At 44.5% G+C, this 18,128-nt stretch overlaps 1 protein-coding gene across 6 annotated transcripts in view; it reads left to right on the top strand.

The window, feature by feature from the left end:
- LOC130032669 (leucine-rich repeat-containing protein 37A3-like) overlaps nucleotides 1-18,128 on the top strand; it is a 73,280-nt gene that overhangs the window by 32,750 nt on the left and 22,402 nt on the right. For 5 of the 6 annotated variants that reach the window (XM_056124399.1, XM_056124229.1, XM_056124479.1 and 2 more), the window contains 3 exons: nucleotides 1,674-1,745; nucleotides 5,802-5,873; nucleotides 6,744-6,824. In XM_056124399.1, coding sequence (XP_055980374.1) covers nucleotides 1,674-1,745; nucleotides 5,802-5,873; nucleotides 6,744-6,824 — 225 coding nt within the window. Of the gene's footprint in view, nucleotides 1-1,673; nucleotides 1,746-5,801; nucleotides 5,874-6,743; nucleotides 6,825-18,128 lie in introns of those variants that run through there. The other variant, XR_008793889.1, reaches the window with a different exon arrangement.

The raw sequence follows: 18,128 nt of genomic DNA, 5'->3' as shown, positions 1-18,128 counted from the left end.
AATCGCTTGCATACTTTTCTAAACATTAAAAAAAGTAGAATTTTTTTTAAATAATTTTGCTCTGGTGCCACACAGTGGTGTGCAGGGGTTATCCTTAGTTCTGAAAGGTGAAATTTTTCTAAACAAAAGGGGACATTGGAGCAGGGAATCTAAACCATAATTGGCAGCAATTATCGGTTTCCAACATGGGAGTCCTCAACAGACTATACAAACTTTCCAGTTCTGGGGCCTGGGCTGGGGGCAAACCGTGTGGAGACTCCCTTTTACATTTGATCCTTATAAGGTAAAGGAGGGAAGAGAAGCCGAATTTCAAGTCTTTGTTTGAAAATCTTGGATAGCTTTCCTGCCCTCTGGTCCTGCCTTCCAAGGCAACCCAATTCCATGGACCAGTATCAAATTCTCTGCCTCTGGAAAGGCTTTAAGCTTTGCAGACTGCTGACCTGAGTTTGAGCACCCCATATGGTCCCTTGAGCACCACCAGGAATGATCCCTGAGCGAAGAGCCAGGAGTAACCACTGAGCACTTCTGGGTGTGGCCCCACAACAAAACAAAGCACCGAAGAAACCCCCCAAATAATGTTCGTTCAAGTCAGGGGTGTGTGTCGGAGGAGGGTGTGATTGGTAGGGGCACGCTTGGGGCCTCTGGGAAGCTGGGTTCCTTGTCAGGAACGTGTCTTGGGGCCTTCGCTTTATTGGCCTGCTCTTTTTTGTTGGGGGGGGGGGGTGCACAGCTACTGGTTATGGGCTGACTCCTGGCAGACGTGGGGGATCTATGGGGTGCCGGGTCCGACCCAGGTAAGCCACGTGCAAGGCAAAAACCCTCCCCACTGTACTATTGCTCTGGGCCCAAATGTCATGTGCACTTTGTGCACGTTTTCCTTCCCAGAACAAAACAACTTAATGGTGTTAAGTTTCTTAGGGCTTCCTTTCCAGACTTAATTTCATTCTTCAGGGGGGACTCAGAGTAATGTTTGGGAAGAGAGCAGGGAGTGGCAGCCCTGTGTTTCTGGTGTCACACAGAATTTGGATCTGACAGATTTTGTGACCTAGAGAATATGCTTTATATAGGTTACTTGGTGAGAAGAGTCAATAGCTGTGTTCGTGTTCATGATGCATCTAGGTGAGGACAAAATAAAGAGTTTAAACAGAGGCCACTATCCCTAAGTTAAATAAGAATTGGGATATTTAGATAGCACCATTATTATGTGTAAGAATAGTCCTGTGCACAGCTGCACACGCTAGGGGAAAAGGCAGCTCAGCTAGAGAAGGGAGCACCAAATAAAGGGCGTCGGGTGGTTCTTCTCAGGATGGGAAATGCATGATGAGAGTAGACTATAGACCGAACAAGATTGCCACTCAATGTCTCTTTTGCAAACCACAGCACTCAAAAGGAGAGAGATAAGAAAAGGGATGCCCTGCCACAGAGGTAGGGTGGGATGGGAGGATGGGGGGTGGGAGGGATACTGGGACTGGTTGTGGTGGAGAATGGGCACTGGTGGAGGGATGGGTATTCAATCATTGTATAACTGAAACCCAAGCACAGAAATTTGTAAGTCTACAGCTGTACCTCATGGTGTTTCACTAATAAAAATTTAAGAAAAAAAATAGTCCTATGTAATAAATAGTCATAGTTATTTTGCATTTTAGACCAGAAATAATTTTTCCATTTTTCAGAATACTCAGTGACAATTCTTTGGCAGAATTACGTAAGGATTCATTTGAAGCCCTTCCAAACCTCAAGTACTTGTAAGTTAATCATTTATTTATGAATTTTTAGCTCTGTTTTTAAAACAAGGGGGTGTGCAAGTTAATCTTCATCCTTTTTTCCAGCAATAAAATTTTGTAGTTTTGTAAGTATGGCATTAAAAACCTCTCATGTCATTTCTGACAGTAAATTACATTTGCATATATATATATATGATGTCGGTGGGCCCCACGGATGACTTATGTGAAGCGGGGTCTCGCAGAAAGGAATTTCAGGAGTAGACAAGCAGTGAGTGAAGTTAATGGATTTTATTTGTAGGATTTTTAGGTGCGGAGGGGGAGAGAGAGAGAGAGAAAGCGAGAGAGAGAGTAAAGTTAGACACGAAAGAATGAAAGTACACATCTGAAGAGGGGAGATGCGGGCCACACATGTGCTCAGACACCACATGTGCTCGGCCACGTGGGCGCAAGCAGCACATGGGCTCAGGCAGCATATGTGCGCCCTTCCTTTGTTCCAGGTGGCCTTTATAGGGTTTCTCCAGCCTGTCCCCACGTGAGGCCTCTTTCCAGGTGAAAGTCCGTTGCTAAGGAGGTTACCAGGGAGGTCCAAAAAGAGGAATTCCGTGGGGAGGCCTATATCCTGAGGGTCTGGTCTTATCAGGCCTTTGTTTTCTGTGTCCGCAAGGTGGGTCATTCCTAGAATTCTTCTTCCATGAAACTTTGTTTCATTGCAAAGGGCCTTTCCCTATCTACCTGCCTACATCATATATATATATGGACATATATGAAAAAAAAAACTTTAGGCTTACTCTTCAAGCCCATGTTCTCCCTGGATCATGTAATTTGCTTACTTGTCCTCATGTCTCTTTGTCTGCTTTTTCTGCTCTGAGAAGCCGTGTTATCTCATGAACACATTCTTTCTCTTTCCCACCCCCCACATCTTTCTAAGAAAGTTTCTTTCGATGTAAACTATCTTGCTTCACAAAAGTGTTTTTCAAACTTTACTAATAGATGAAAAGTACTTATATCTGCTCCACCCATAGAAACCTAAGTGCTAATATACCATCTCCTCCGTGTTCATATAGAGTTCCTTTATGGATCAAATCCAATGCATGGTCCAGTTTTACCTGGCCCATTAATTTAAGAATTGTTTTTGTCAGCTGAGGAGATTGCACAAATGATGAGTGTGATGCTTTGCAACAGGAGGCCCGGGTTGGATTTGCAGCAGGACACAGTTCTGGGCTCCCCAGTCCCTGACTCCCAGTAATATCCCTGAAGTAGACCCTGAGCACTACTAAATAAAAACAAAAATCTATGCAAATATGTTCGTTTTTATTTTTTAATATTTATTTATTATTTATTGCTTTTTGGATCACACTCAGCGATACTCAGGGGATACTCCTGGCTCTGCACTCAGGAATTACTCCTGGCAATGCTGGGGGGACCATATGAGATGCTGGGGATCAAACCCGGGTCAGCTGCGTGCAGTGCAAGGCCAACGCCCCACTATCTCTCCTGCCCATGTTTTATTTATTTTTTAATTTTGTGTATGAAGCAAGGTAGTTTTTATTTAAACTTATTTAGAAAGATGTGAGGGAGAGAAAGTAAGAAGTCTGTGTTCAAGAGAGAACACAGGCTCTCCAGAGTGGAAAAAAGCAAGCAAAGAAACAGACAGAAACAAGTGAGATATTTAGGGCATGAAGAGCAAGCCAGGTGCTTTTATTCAATCCTTCCAAAAGGGTTGTTTTTTCCTGGAATTTTGCATACTAAAACTTCATCTGGGTGTTTTCACAGGAATGCCTTACACTGTTGATATTCTCTTTGTTATCTCATGGATTCTTGTGTAACTTCTTCTCTGAGGGGACCAGCCTTTTCTGGGTGGGGCCTTGGAATTTTGCATCCTGCTGATATCTCAGTTTCTCTTCAAAGAGCTCAGAATTTGTATGTCAAATGATGTGATTGTCCAGCTCTTGGGATGCATGCAAGGCAAAGGCCCCACCAGCTGTACTATTGCTTCAGCCCATGGTTTTATTGATTTTGTTTTTTAATTTTGTGTGTGAAGCAAGGTAGCTTTTATTAAAACTTACTTAGAAAGATGTGAGGATTTGTATTTCAAATGATGTGATGGACAAGCTCTTGGGCTACTTTGGGGCTAGAGAATTTCTTCTTTAGTTTTATTATTCCCCCAAAGAACTTTCCAGGGCCCCTCACCCTGCCAGCTTGCACCAGCAGGAACTGGAAAGCAGTCCCAGCCTCATCACAGGCAACGTGGTTCACCGCCTGTCCCTTGCAGGAAAGAATTTAAAGAGGTGCAACAGTGAAGCAGCATAGATTTATTGGATGTAAGGTGCTTAGGAAGATGTGGGAGGAGAGAAAGGAGGGTGATGTTGGAGAGGGAGCACCAGCTTTTCCAGCGTGAAAGTGAAAAAGCAAAGGAACATAGAGACTAGCAAGTGAGATACATGGGAGAGCACAGCTTGAAGAGCAAAAGAAAACTATGTGTTTGTAAAATCTACATTTGTGTTTTTCTGTAAAAAAAAGAAAAATTAAAATATGCTCTGCAAAATCTAGAATATTATTATTTTTAAATTTCTGGCCTTTCTACAAAACTTTTAAAAGCTGGTTTAATAAAAAATTATTTAAAAAATAAAATAAAAATAAACCTGAATTATAAAGAAAATAAAGAACTTGAATGCCATTAGCCTAGAATTTTAAAAAATTTTTAGTTTTCTCATTGTGATTTGCAATACAACATTCTAACACCCTATGTCAACATATTTTCGAATTACCTATGACTTAAACGAACATTTATATGGGAAATACGAGGCTAATACAGATGGATTCTATAGCAGTAGTATTAAGAGCAGAGGAGGTTATCACGAGGAGAGTTCTGGTGATAAAAATTCCAGTGTAGGAAATGTTGGGCGATTGTCAGACAGACATCTTGGACAGAATCTCGTAAAAAGAGAGCAGGAGAGAGGTAAAACACAGGAAAAACACCTCAGTGCTCTCAGAAGACCAAGAGAAAGACGAGGGACATAGACCCAGGTGTTGTAAGCCAGGGCTAGCATGCTGAGCTTCCTCGTGCCCACCTGCGCTGGGGCACTCAGGCCTGTAGCAGATCACTGGGTGGGCCTGTGAAATCCCCCACCACAGTTCCTGCTTCAGTTGATTTGGAGTAGGTTGGTTTGAGAATAGGCGTCTTCAATCCGTTCCCAAGTGAGGCTGGTACTTGAGAAGGTTAATACATGACGGTGTGCATTGTGTGTTGGAAAAGGAAATACTGGGCCTTGCTTCTGCACATGGGTGACCCAGGTTTGATCCGTAGCACCATGCAAGATCCCTTGAGCACCCTCAGAGTGATCTGTGTGCAGTCAGGAGTAAGCCCTGAGAACTGCCAAGGAAGGAAGGAGACCAAGAAGGGAGGGAGGCAAGAGAAGAAGAGGGATGAGCTAGGAGATAGGTATACCCATCTTGGTCATATGTGAAAGAACTTAAGTAGAATTCAAAGATACAGAACAGTCACTTGTAGTCAAATCAAAGTTCAGTACTCTGATTTTCTTTGTTCCACCACTGTACAATTAAAGCAGTGAAATTCATGGAATATTCAGAAAATGTAGAACCAAAAATTGAATTTCTATGATGATAGAAAAGTTTAATTCTAAATTAGTTCAAAGTTCTGTCTAAAAGGATTTTCATATTATATGAAAAAGGCTAATTTTTTCTAGGCCAGTTTCTGTTAGCCTAGAAAACAGCTACACAGGAAGGTATATAAACATGAGACTGTTCATTTGAATATTGAAATAACTATATTAAATATAGTAATTTTACATGAAGATAAAAAACTCAACCCCTTCTAGAACATAAAATCACCTCATCAATTCTCTGCTCCGAGAAAAGTTTAACTCCAATATTAGAACCAAGTAGTCGTACATTTTATTCATGAAGATGTGTGGTTGAGAAAAAGGAAAGCCAGGTTAGGGATTCTGGAACATTCAGATCTACTCATTCAATATTTATTTTGACTTCTACTAGTTATTCCAAAAATTAGATACTTGGTAGTTAATTGAAGCAATATTTTCCCTTTCCTTTCCCTAGAGACTTATCCTGCAATAAAATACAGTTTATTGAAAGGCGGACATTTGAAGCAGTACCGTATTTGCAATCTGTGTAAGTTCAAAATATGCTTCATTATTTTTGGATTTTTTTTTTTTTTGCTTTTTGGGTAATACCTGGTGATGCACAGGGGTTACTCCTGGCTCATGCACTCAGGAATTACTCCTGGTGGTGCTCAGGGGACCATATGGGATGCTGAGAATCGAACCCGAGTTGGCCACGTGCAAGGCAAACGCCCTACCCGCTGTACTATCACTCCAGCCCCTATTTTTGGAATTTTTGTAACACTTAATTGTCAGCCTCTATTATTCAATTTAATATTATTAGAACATTAAAAGTGGCTACTAGAACTGTACAGCAAATCCTTTTTTGCCTGTAAGTAACGATTACAATGGCCCTCAACCAGGATGATTTTGTACTCATATGACCCTTGATAGTGTCTCCAGGTAGTTTTTTTATTGTTTTGATTGCCAGATCTGTAATGATGCTGTTGGTGTCTAGTAAGCAGAGGCCTCCAGATACACTGCTGAATATCTACAATGTACTGGACAGCGCCCCCCCCCCCCCCCAGTTATCCAGCCCCCATGTGGTAGTAGTGCTGAAGTCATGAATCCCTGTCCTAGAGAACTTAATTACTTAAGTATTTGTTAAAATACTTAATACAAAATTTGCTATTTTGCGTCTAATGCCCCCACAGCATCATAAACATCAAAGAATAAACCTTAAGCTTAGGTCGTCCACAGTGATGTTTAGCACATGAAATGTGCTTATGTAAATTAGAAGTTATGCTGGGTGTGACCCAAAAACCAAAAAAAAAAAATTCGTCCTTCTTCTTCCTTCTTCTCTCTTCCTTCTTCCTTCTTCTTCTTTCTTCTGCTGCTGCCACTGCTTTTATCTTTTTTTTTTCTTTTTTTTCTTTGGTAGGAATCTTAGTTGCAATTTAATCACCGAACTGAGCTTTGGAACGTTTCAGTCCTGGCATGAAATGCAGTTTTTACACAAAATGTAAGTGAAAAAGCAGATAAATATATATATAATAAAACTGCATAACCTCATCGTACAGTTATTATTAGCTAAGTGGCATAAGGCCAGTGTGAACTCTAACAAGTGTGTCTTGAGATCAGTCCCTTTTTTCAAATGAGGAAACTAAGGAACGAAGAGGCCAAGAGATTTGCATGGCGCATGGCATGCTTTGCTTTTACCTGTTACTGATGATTGGCATGAGCACTAACAGAAAGGCATCCGTTAGCATTGTCTTGTGATTCCCACTGGTGCAGCGCTGACCTGTGAATGAGGCTTTAAATTCCCAGTTTAATTCCAGCTTTGGTTCCTGTTCATGTGCAAAGTTCCTAACCACTTAAATGTATGCAACAAAGAGCTGGGAAGAACTAGATATAGCAGTTTTTACTGGGAGTTGGCACGGAAGGAAAGTTATGGATTCGTTCATAGCTGGTAGCTTCTTTCACATGGTGAAGCAGAAGAGTTCCTGAACGTCTGTCTTAGCATATTTCCCTCCTAAGAATCTCGAACATTATTTTGAAGAAAAAAATGATATATATACAAATTGAATTCACTGTGCTCAGTATAAACCTTTGAGCTAGGGCAAAAGGTAGAAAAAGCTATGGTAAAGACGTTCAATAGGCTTCACACCTGGCAGTGCTGGGGAGGGACCAGGATCACTCCTGGCAAAGCTGGCATCACACTGGCCAGCTGACCTAGAAGGAGGCCATGTATGGCACCTGGAGTTCTGTGGTGCGGTGGAATCAAACTCTGGGCCTTATACATGGCAGACATGTGCTCTATCTCAAACTATCTCTCTGACCCCAGAAGCGTTTGTGTTACGTCAGACTGAGTGAAAAGTATTCATCAAAAATACGTTGCTGTTGTCTAATTTCATTATGCTTACTTTTCTGATTACTCGTCTGTAAGAAGTCTGTGGTTTTATACCCTTTGAGTGAAAAGTTCTCTCTGATTTCTCTGATTTGATGTGACACAAGCAGATCAAAGTTCAGAGACATAAAGGAAATTCTGTACTCAAGCAGAAGATCCTCCTTTGAAAACGAGTCTTCACCTGCTTGTGTTTCAGAAATCCAGTTTTACACAGTTTCCTGCAGATTCGATGAAGGTAGGGCAGGAAGGCAGCTCGGTGATTCTTCATGGGTATAGACCTGAGTTGACTCCCCGGAAGACCAGTTTAGTAAGGAGCAGGCTTAGAGATAATAGTTACCTCATTGTTTTAATGCCGCATTTTTACTAAGCATTTTATTATACCAGGCATCATAAGAACCTCAGTTTCGGTATAGTTTTATAGGAGACGGTGGGGGTTGGGGGGCGGGGAAACGCATCATAGTTCATAAAAGTTAAGACATTCAAGAACATTCACAGAGTGACATTTCTTCTGAGCGTCAGGCCTGTCTATACAGAAGAAGAAAGCAGGGTGTTTGTCACCAAGAACCTTAAACACTGAAGGAAAGAAGACAGATGCTGGTGGGAAAGCATGAGAGCCCCACTGCTAGTCCAGACGGCAGGGTAACAAGATAGCGGGATGACACTGGAGATAACGGTGGGTGGTATACTAAGAAAGACTCATGATGAATGAGGTTGAGGAGACAGCTCAAAGAGCTGGAGCACACGCTTTGCACTTCCGGGAGTGACCCCCATTCACACCTCAGAATGTGGCCCCCCAAAATGAGAAGAAAACCCAACAAATTGAAAATGGAGAAGGTGATGATTTATTTGCATTGCAGCACAGCGGTAGGGCGTTTGCCTTGTGCGCAGCCGGCCCAGCCGAGCCAGGTTCGATTCCTCCGCCCCTCTCGGAAAGCCCGGCAAGCTACCGAGAGTATCTCGCCCGCACAGCAAAGCCTGTCGAGCTACCCGTGACGTATTCAATATTCAATTCAGTAACAACAAGTCTCAAAATGGAGACGTTACTGGACCCGCTCAAGCAAATCCATGAACAACGGGAGGACAGAAATACGGAAATACTGAAATTTTACTCTGAAATGAGAGAAAAAGGTAATGAAAGAATCAGAGATACCTGGAAAGAAATGATCATCCCTGGCATGTGATTTAAATAGAACTAGCTCCTATGACCAATTCGGTCAGCTCAACAGATTGTCACGGAGTCTGGGGAGATAGTGCACGCTTTAATGCTGGAGCCCGAGGGTCAAGCCCCTGCACGACATGGTTCACCAGCACTGCACCAAGTGACCCCCAAACACCAGTGATGGCACTACCCACCCCAGCACCGAATGTGTTGGGGCCCGAATGTTTTGGGGGGTGGGCTCCTTTCTTTGGGTCCTAAAGGTAAAGGTAAATGTAAAGGCCCTCCCGTTGATCGTCGATTTGCTCGAGCGGGCCCAGTAACGTCTCCATTGGAGACTTTGTTGTTACTGTGTCTGGCATATCGAATACTCTCGGTAGCTTGCCAGGCTCTCCGAGAGGGGCGGAGGAATCGAACTCGGGTCGGCCATGTTGGCCGCTTGTAAGGCGAACGCCCTACCGCTGGGCTATCGCTCCAGCCCTAATTTTTCTAAATGACCAAGCTCATTCCTTTCAGGTACAATTTTCCTGTGTGATCAAAACTCTGTGACTGGAGCACAATTACCGTGGATGCGCGGCTTGTGTTGCACATGGATGACCTGGGTTTAAGCCTCAGCACCCCACAGGGTCTCCCTGAGCTTAGCCAGTAGTAAGGCCTGAGCACCCTGCCATGTGTAGCCCAAAAACAACAAGGGGAAAAAAAGCTGTTGTTACATCTCTTTCCAAAGGCCAGGGATGCTAGTCCTTCAGTTACGTCACTTTATTGCCTGTCTGACAAATGACTGGGTTGATTAGAAGCTGGGTTGATCATGATTTACTCCCTGCATTAAATATACCTGGGAAGAGCTCGAGATGAGAGCCAGAGAGAGAGCTCAGTGGGCTGAGGACCCGTCAGATGTAATCAACCTAAGCACAAAAGAAAACAGGCCCAGCTGAGGTGAATTGATGAGGAAGCTGAACTCCAAACCTTACTTGCAAGATCTCGGGGAAGATCCCAGCAATTTTTATATTCATAACTTTACATTTCATTTATTTTTTTAAGCAGGGTTTTAGTAAACTATATAAAATTCAGGACCCACAAAGCCTTGCTTCTTCGCGGGTTGCAGGTAGTTATCACTCAGTGAGTTTCTTGAATGAAGCATCTATAATATTAATAAACACTGAGAGGGGAACACATTATCAGTTGAATGAGTAACAGGTCACCTACAATAAGGTAAAGGTAAAGGTAAAGGCCCTCCCGTTGATCGTCGATTTGCTCGAGCGGGCCCAGTAACGTCTCCATTGGAGACTTTGTTGTTACTGTGTCTGGCATATCCAATACTCTCGGCAGCTTGCCGGGCTCTCCGAGAGGGGCGGAGGAATCGAACTCGGGTCAGCCATGTTGGCCGCTCGTAAGGCGAACGCCCTACCCGCTGTGCTATCGCTCCAGCCCAAATGCCATAATAATTTGCAACTAAATTAATAAATTTTCCATAAATTGCCAGAATATTTATAAGATGCCATTTTTTAAAAAAACTTTTATTAGTGAAACACCATGAGGTACAGTTGTAGACTTACAGATTTCTGTGCTTGGGTTTCAGGTATACAACGAGTACCCATCCCTCCACCAGTGCCCATTTTCCACCACCACGGATCCCAGTATCCCTCCCACCCCCTATGTCCCCCATCCCACCCTGCCTCTGTGACAGGGCATTCCCCTTTGTTCTCTCTCTCCTTTTGGGTGCTGTGGTTTGCAAAAGAGGCATTGAGTGGCAATCATGTTCGGTCTATAGTCTACTTTCAGCATGCATCCTCCATCCTGGGAGGATCCTCCCAAAATCCTTTATTTGGTGCTCCCTTCTCTATCTGAGCTAACTTTTCCCCTAGCATGTGTGGCTGGCCTCCAAGCCATGGAGTAAACCTCCTGGTACTTACCTCAGCTATTCCTGGGTGTTAGTCTCCTATTTTGTTTGTTACTTTATGTTCCCCCGATGAATGCAGTCCTTCTATGTCTGTCCCTCTCTTTCTGACTCATTTCACTTAGCATGATACTTTCCATGTAGTACCACTTGTATGTAAATTTCATGACTTCATCTTTTCTAACAGCTGCATAGTACTCCATTGTGTAGATGTACCAAAGTTTCTTTAACCAGTCATCTGTTCTCGGGCACTCAGGTTTTTTCCAGATTCTGTCTATTGTAAAGAGTGCTGCAATGAACAAACAAGTGCAGATGTCACTGCGGCTATGCTTGTTTCCCTCTCTGGGATATATTCCCGGGAATGGTATTGCTGGGTCAAATGGGAGCTAAATTTCTAAATTTTGGGGAATTGACCATTGTTTTTGAAAGGGTCGTAATCATATCTCTTACAGATGAAATCAGGAATGAAGTATGTTATGGAAATCCAACAGTGTTTGCTAATCCTAAATGTTCAGTTTTGTTTTTTTTCCTTTTGCTTATGTTTATGGGCCAAACCACCATGCTCAGGGGTTGTTCCTGGCTCTCCTCTCCGCGATTACTCCTGGTGGTGCCTGGGGGACCATATGGGATACCAGGGATCAAACCCAGGTCAGCTGTGTGCAAGGCAAACGTCCTACCTGCTGTACGATTGCTCTGGTCCCAAGTAACTTTTTTTTCTCCTTCTGACTTTCAAGTGTTTCTTCATTCACCTACACAGGTCTAGACTGCTGGCTCGTTTAAACAATTCTTTTAGTCATTTCGTCGGTTCGAACGATACAAGTTCCATGATGGTAGCAACTGAAGACTTGACAAAGTACAAAGGTGCTGCCGTACTCAGACAGAGCATGTGGACACTCTGGCTTGTTTGTGGAACTTCAGTATTTTGCCAAGACATAAGAACTAAGATAGAACAGAGGAAACCCAAAACTTGTTCCCACTGACCACGTGACCCCACTGTGGAGATGATCAGTGAGGTGGGGAGCTGCACTGTGAAGGCAGACGGAGCTGTGGTCAGGGCGAAGCCCTCACTCTCTCCACGCCACAAGGCATAACGACCTGTCTTTAGATAAGTGTCCACACAAGAGCTTACTCGAAGGCATTGTTATCATTTGGGGTTATGTTCTGAACTCCTGGCAGCAGCTTCTCCTAGTTCAGAAGCTTCTACCTTAAAGATGAAGGCCGCTCAGGACCTTGGAATGGTTTAGGGGTGACTGGTTGGAAAGTTGAGGAGTTCATCACATTCAGCAACTACTCTGGTCTCCCAAGTGCATCTTTTCCTCCCATCTTTGCAAGGAGACATCTTCTGTTTAAACTTAGTACTGCTGCCAGAGCACTGCCAGGGGTCATTCCCGAGCACCACCCAGATGTGGTCCAGCCACACCCTGTAGTCTCCCAACAACCCCCAACCCCTGCCAACATGTTTAGCTTTCCTCCTCTTTATTGTTGCGAAATGTCTGAGGGTCATACACAGCCCTGGCTGTGATGCTCCCATATTCAAATCCCACATCAGGGCCAGGCGCTTGGCCCCTGGCCAGGCGCTTTGCTGAAGGCCTCTGTCCTTTTGGGGGGCAGGAGACTCGCACACACGACCACCAGGGGTCGCTCTTCTACTTGTGTGTAAGAACGTCCTAGGAGCGGAGCTCACACCTGTGCTTGTCAGGGGTGCCACTTCTCAGCGTGGTTCTTGCGCACCGTTTCTCTTTTATATCAAAGAGCAGCAAAGACCTTCGTTGCCTGAATTTCAGGTGGATTCATGTGCCTTTTGGGGTCTTGCTTTTCCTGAGACTGAACTCCACCCCATGCGCACATGCAGAGAGCCATCTGCTCAGCCACAGTGGCCTGGGCTGGAAGCCACTAGAGATTCTGTGGTCCCTAGCAAGAGGACAGTGAGGTCTATCCCAAACTAAGTATCCATATTTGTTCAGGTAACCTGCGTGGTTGGGGGACAGATATGAAGTTCACTGTGTGCACATCTCTTTTTAAAAAAGTATTTAAAGAACCACAATTTACAAAGTTATTGAGAGTTGTTTTTTGAATTGAATCACCGTGATCTACAGTTACAAAGCTTTCATCTTTGAGTTTCAGTCATACAATGATCGAACACCCATCCCTCCACCAGTGCACACTTTCTACCATCAATGTCCCCAGTATCTCCCCCTTCCACAATCCCAACCCTCCCCCTGCCTCTATAGCAGACAATTTTCCCCATACTCTTTCTCTACTTTGGGGCATTATGACTTGCAATATAGATACTGAGAGACCATCACGTTTGATTTTTTGTGTACTTTCAGTACACATCTCCTATCACGAACGATTCCTCCAACCATCATTGACTTAGTGATCCCTTCTCTATTCCAGCTGCCTTTTCCCCCAGCTCATGACATAGGCTACCAACTATGAAGCAATCTTTCTGGCCCTTGTCTCTACTGTCCTTGGGTGTCAGTCTCATTTTATATTCCACAAATGAGTGCAGCCATTCTATGTCTGTCCCTCTCTTTCTGACTCATTTCACTTAGCATGATACTCTCCATGACCTTCCACTTACAAGCAAATTTTATGACTTCATCTTTCCTAACAGCTGCATAGTATTACATTGTGCAGGTGTACCAAAGTTTCTTTAACCAGTCATCTATTCTCGGGCACATAGGTTGTTTCCAGATTCTGGCTATTGTGAACAATGCTGCAATGAACATATAGGTGCAGATGTCATTTCTACTGTGCTTTATTGTACCCTTGGAATATATTTCCAGAAGTGGTATTTTGGGGTCATATGGAAGCTCAATTTCTAGTTTTTTAAGGAATGCCCATATTGGGCGGGCAGTCGTTATTTTTCTTTTCTTTTCTTTTTTTTTCTTTTTTTTTTTTTGCTTTTTGGGTCACACCTGGCAATGCACAGGGGTTACTCCTGCCTCTGCACTCAGGAGTAGTTACTCCTGGCAGTGCTCAGGGGACCATATGGGATGCTGGGAATCAAACCCGGGTCAGCCGCGTGCAAGGCAAGTGCCCTACCCGCTGTGCTATCTCTCCAGCCTCCCAGGCATTGTGAGGTTCAGCTGCAGTCTGACCTTTTCATGCTCACGGTCAAAGTCGTCCAGCAGTTGTGATGCTTGGTTAATGTTTGCTGTTATTAGAACGATGTCATCAGCGAAGCAGAGGTGGTGTAGTTGCTGACTGTATATCTTTACTCCCATTCCTTCCCATTCCAGTCATCACATGACGTTCTTGAGGGTGGCACTGAAGAGTTTCAGTGAAATGGTATCGCTCTGCCAAACCCCTCTCTTAACATCGATGATCACTTTCTTGTAGAATGGTGAGGTCCTAGTGGTGAATCCGTAATACAGCCACAGAGGATCCTGATGTACTGAGTTTGACTGCTCTGTTGGGCTAGGGCTTCGATGACCACGTCAGTCTCAACAGAATAAAAGACCTTTTTTAAATCGATGAACGTTAGGCAGAGTGGCATCTTTGGCATCTTGAACTCTTGCGAAATCTCAGTGAGCGTAGTGGATATAGTCGATCACGCTGAATCTCTTTCGGAACTCGGCTTGCACGCATGGTTGTCCATCTTCTAGTGTTCTGCCAATCCTATTCAGGATGACAGCTTGTAGATGATGGACAACAGGCAGATCAGGCGATAGTTGCCAATGTCCTGGATGTCTCCCTTCTTGTACAACAGAATGGTCCTGCTGGTTTTCCATTGGGAAGGAACCTTGCATTCAGATAGGTAGAGTGTGAAGAGCCAAGCCAGTGTATTGACCAGTACTGGTGTCAGATTCTTCAGGTGTTTGGGTCTGACCTTGTCTGGGCCAGGTGGTGTACACTTCTTACCAACGAAATGGCGTGTCGGATTTCGGAAAGGAGGACGTTGGGAACGACATATCCATCCTGCGGAATTTGTATGTGGGCACTTGGACATGGCTATCGAAGAGATCCAAGTAGAAGTCGTGAACAATCTTCTCCATTTCCCTTCTGGAAGATGTGATAGATCAAACAGGACATCGGAGGGCAGTCATCTTGGTCTTACTTATAGTTGGCGAAGGACAGGCAGGTGTTGCGAATATTTTTCCCAGCTTCTGCCGCATCAGCCAACACTATTGCTCTTCTCTCTTTGAGGTCTTCCTTTATCGCTTTTCTGCACAGCTTTGCGAGCTCGGACATTAGCTTGTGATTGCCAGAGGCTTGCTGCAAACCACGTTGGCAAATGAGCTCGAGAGTTTCCTAAGACAGGCATCTGTTTGTGACTTTCCCACTCTTGGCATTCCGTGAGCAGTCATGGAGGTGCTGAACCAGTCAATTGGATTCCTCGTTGATGTCAGCGACGGCATCTTCCTACGTTGCCTCAGTAGTGCCAAAGAGCTCCCATTTGGTGGTCATTCTGGAAGTTCTCTTCTTAAACTTTGCAGTCTTTTCTCCCTGCTCTGTGAAGTAGAATTTTGCATGAAGGAGATGGTTGTCCTATCCGTTTTGGAATTTTGGGACAACAGCATCATCAGTCAGGCAAAACGGTCCATTGAAAATGATGTGGTCAATTTCACTGTGGAACTGTCCCCCAGGGGACTCCCATGTCCAATGTTTAGATTTGGCCTTCTGGAACTGTGAGTTACCATGTATGGTCTTGGTCAACAAGGTGAACTCAGATCGTCTCTCACCCTGTTCGTTCCATTCTAGGCCATTGGTCCCAATGTGGAGTTCTTCGGGCAACCTCCTCAGTCCTATCTTGGCATTAAAATAACCTACAGTGATCTTGTAGGAGGTGTGGTCTTCTTTATAGAACTTCTTCAGCTCCATGTAGAACTTCTCAATACCTTCTTCATCGTAGTTGGATATTGGTGTATAGACAACAAAGATGGAAACTGCCAGCAGTGAGCCACATCTATTCAAGCGTAATCGTCTGATTTGGGTTGTTAGGCATTCATATGAATCAATGCTCATGGCCAAGTTCATGTTGACCAGGACACCAACACCACCGATGCCTCTATTGTCACATGTTCCAAGGAACAGTTCTTCTCCAGTGTTGTAAATGGCATGATGTGATCGATGCCTTCTCATCTCGGTCAGACTAATGATGTCATACTTAATCTGCGATTGCACCATCAGGTCCTTGATGGGTGCTTCGGATGCTAGCGTACGTTCGTTGAAAGTAAAGTCATTTTAGTCCTTCGTTTTGGCAGCCTAGTTCGGCCCTGAGATTTTATCAGCCTCTCTTTGTTTATCCTTATTAACACTGCCGTATTGGGGGCTCTTTCAGGTCAGGGCAATGAGGCCCATTGTTTTTACTGTTTTTGGCATATCAAATATGCCACGGGTACGTGCCTGGAGTCCAAGGTCACAAAGTCCCACCTCACCTGCTTCTGTGAGGCTACACTCATGTGTGAGGTCGGCAGGAGCTTGCCAGGCTCTGCCGTGTGGGCGGGATACTCTCTGTAGCTTGCCAGGCTCTCTGAGAGGGATGGAGGCTTTTAGGGAGGCCTCTAATCACCGTTACAGGCATTCCCATAGTTTACACCATATTTGAACCCCATAAAAAGTGGTGCGGTAATTTTGGAAAATGGGTATTAAGTGTCTTATGCTGTGTTGCATGGCGCTTTGTGGCCACACTGTCCAGAAAGCGGCCTGCAGTATGGGGGCAGCTGCGTAGTGGAGGTCAGCAGATGAGGTATTTATCTGGCACCTGCAGGGTGGATATTATGGGCATGATCCCTGGGTCTCCAGAGATTGGGGGAAGCAGGCAGAGGATCTCTGTTTCCGGGCCCCATTGAGTCTGGAGTCCAAGGTCACAAAGTCCCACCTCACCTGGTTCTGTGGGGCTACACTCATGCGTGAGGCTTGGCCTGAGCATCTGGAAAGGAGCCCGGAGCGTGGCGGATATATATCTATGTATATCTATATCTATCTATCTATCCTGCAAGGGTATGCCAGTGTTTCTTGAATAGAGTTTACTGAAAATTTCTTTCTGTTTTTTTCCCCTCCTGTGTATTTCTTTGCTTGTTTTAAAGAGTTTGCATGTTTTTAAAAGAAGAAAATTCATTCTAGCATCTTGGAACAAAATCTTTTGTCAAAAATGAACTGCTTCTGGTACTGGAGTGATAATATAGCAGGAAAGGTGCGTGCTTTGCAGGCGGCTGACCAAGGTTCGATGCCTGGCATTCCATATGGTCCCCTAAGCACCACCAGGAGTAATCCCTGAGCATTCCTGGGTGTGACCCACAAACCAAAGAAAGAAAGAAAAGAGAGAGGAACTGAGGGAGGGAGGGCAGGAACTGGTTCATTTGACCAATATATCCATAATGTTATTTCTGAAGTGTCTAGTAAATACCCGATATCGTCAGACCAGTGACAGTCAGGTGACCCTGGCATTCAAGAAGCTGAAAGTCCAGGAGACTGACAGGTGAGTCCGTGATCACATACAGCGTGACAAAGGTCAGGGCACAAAGATCTCTGTGGGAATGACTGGTAAGAAGACAGCTTCCAACAGCTCCTCTTCCATTGACCATGTCTTCTTTGTCCAAAACCAAGGATTGACCCTATTTTAATCTTTAGCTGGGTGTGTTGTCATGAAGTAGTTTGAATTTCTCAGGGTGTAAGAAACATTTTGAATTGTAGAGGCATCCATTAGAAATAATATTTGCTGCAGAGCAAGGACTTCTGCAGACATCATCACTCCTAGGGTTTTATTTCTTCTTTGGGGTTGATGGGGAGACATGCCCAGTGGTGCCCAGCGCTTACTCCTGACGCTGTGTTCAGGGATCACTCCTGGTGTGTTCCAGGGTCTGTGTAAGGTTCCAGGAATGAAACACAAGTGGGCTGCATGCAAGGCAAGTGCCCCACTTGCTGTTCTATTTGGCCCCTATTCCTAGAGTTTTCAACTTGGAAAAATTTGTCAGCATATTTTTTCTTTGCTCTACATTTATTTTCTCCCCCCCCCCCCCCCGGTTCCCCTTCACTTTGTCATCTAGAGACTTGGGTGTTTCTCAAAGGGAGAATTCTTGGGGCTGGGGCAATACCACAGCGGGTAGGGTGTTCGCCTTGCACACGGCTGACACGGGTTAAATTCCCAGTATTCCATATGTTCCCCCCGAACACCAGCAGGGGTAATTCCTAAGCGCATGGGCCACGAGTAACCCCTGTGCATCGCCAGGTGTGACCCAAAAAGAAAAAAAAAGAATGCTTTATGGATTCTAAGCGTGATTATAAGCGGCCAACATGGCCGACCCGAGTTCGATTCCTCCGCCCCTCTTGGAGAGCCCGGCAAGCTACCGAGAGTATCTCGCCTGCACGGCAGAGCCTGGCAAGCTCCCCGTGACGTATTTGATGTGCCAGACACAGT

The sequence above is a fragment of the Sorex fumeus genome, unplaced genomic scaffold (genome assembly GCF_029834395.1).
Source record: "Sorex fumeus unplaced genomic scaffold, SorFum_2.1 ptg000001l, whole genome shotgun sequence".
In the NCBI taxonomy this organism is placed as follows: domain Eukaryota; kingdom Metazoa; phylum Chordata; class Mammalia; order Eulipotyphla; family Soricidae; genus Sorex; species Sorex fumeus.
The sequence above is the reverse complement of the archived record's forward strand: the minus strand, read 5'-3'. Positions and strand labels throughout refer to the sequence as shown.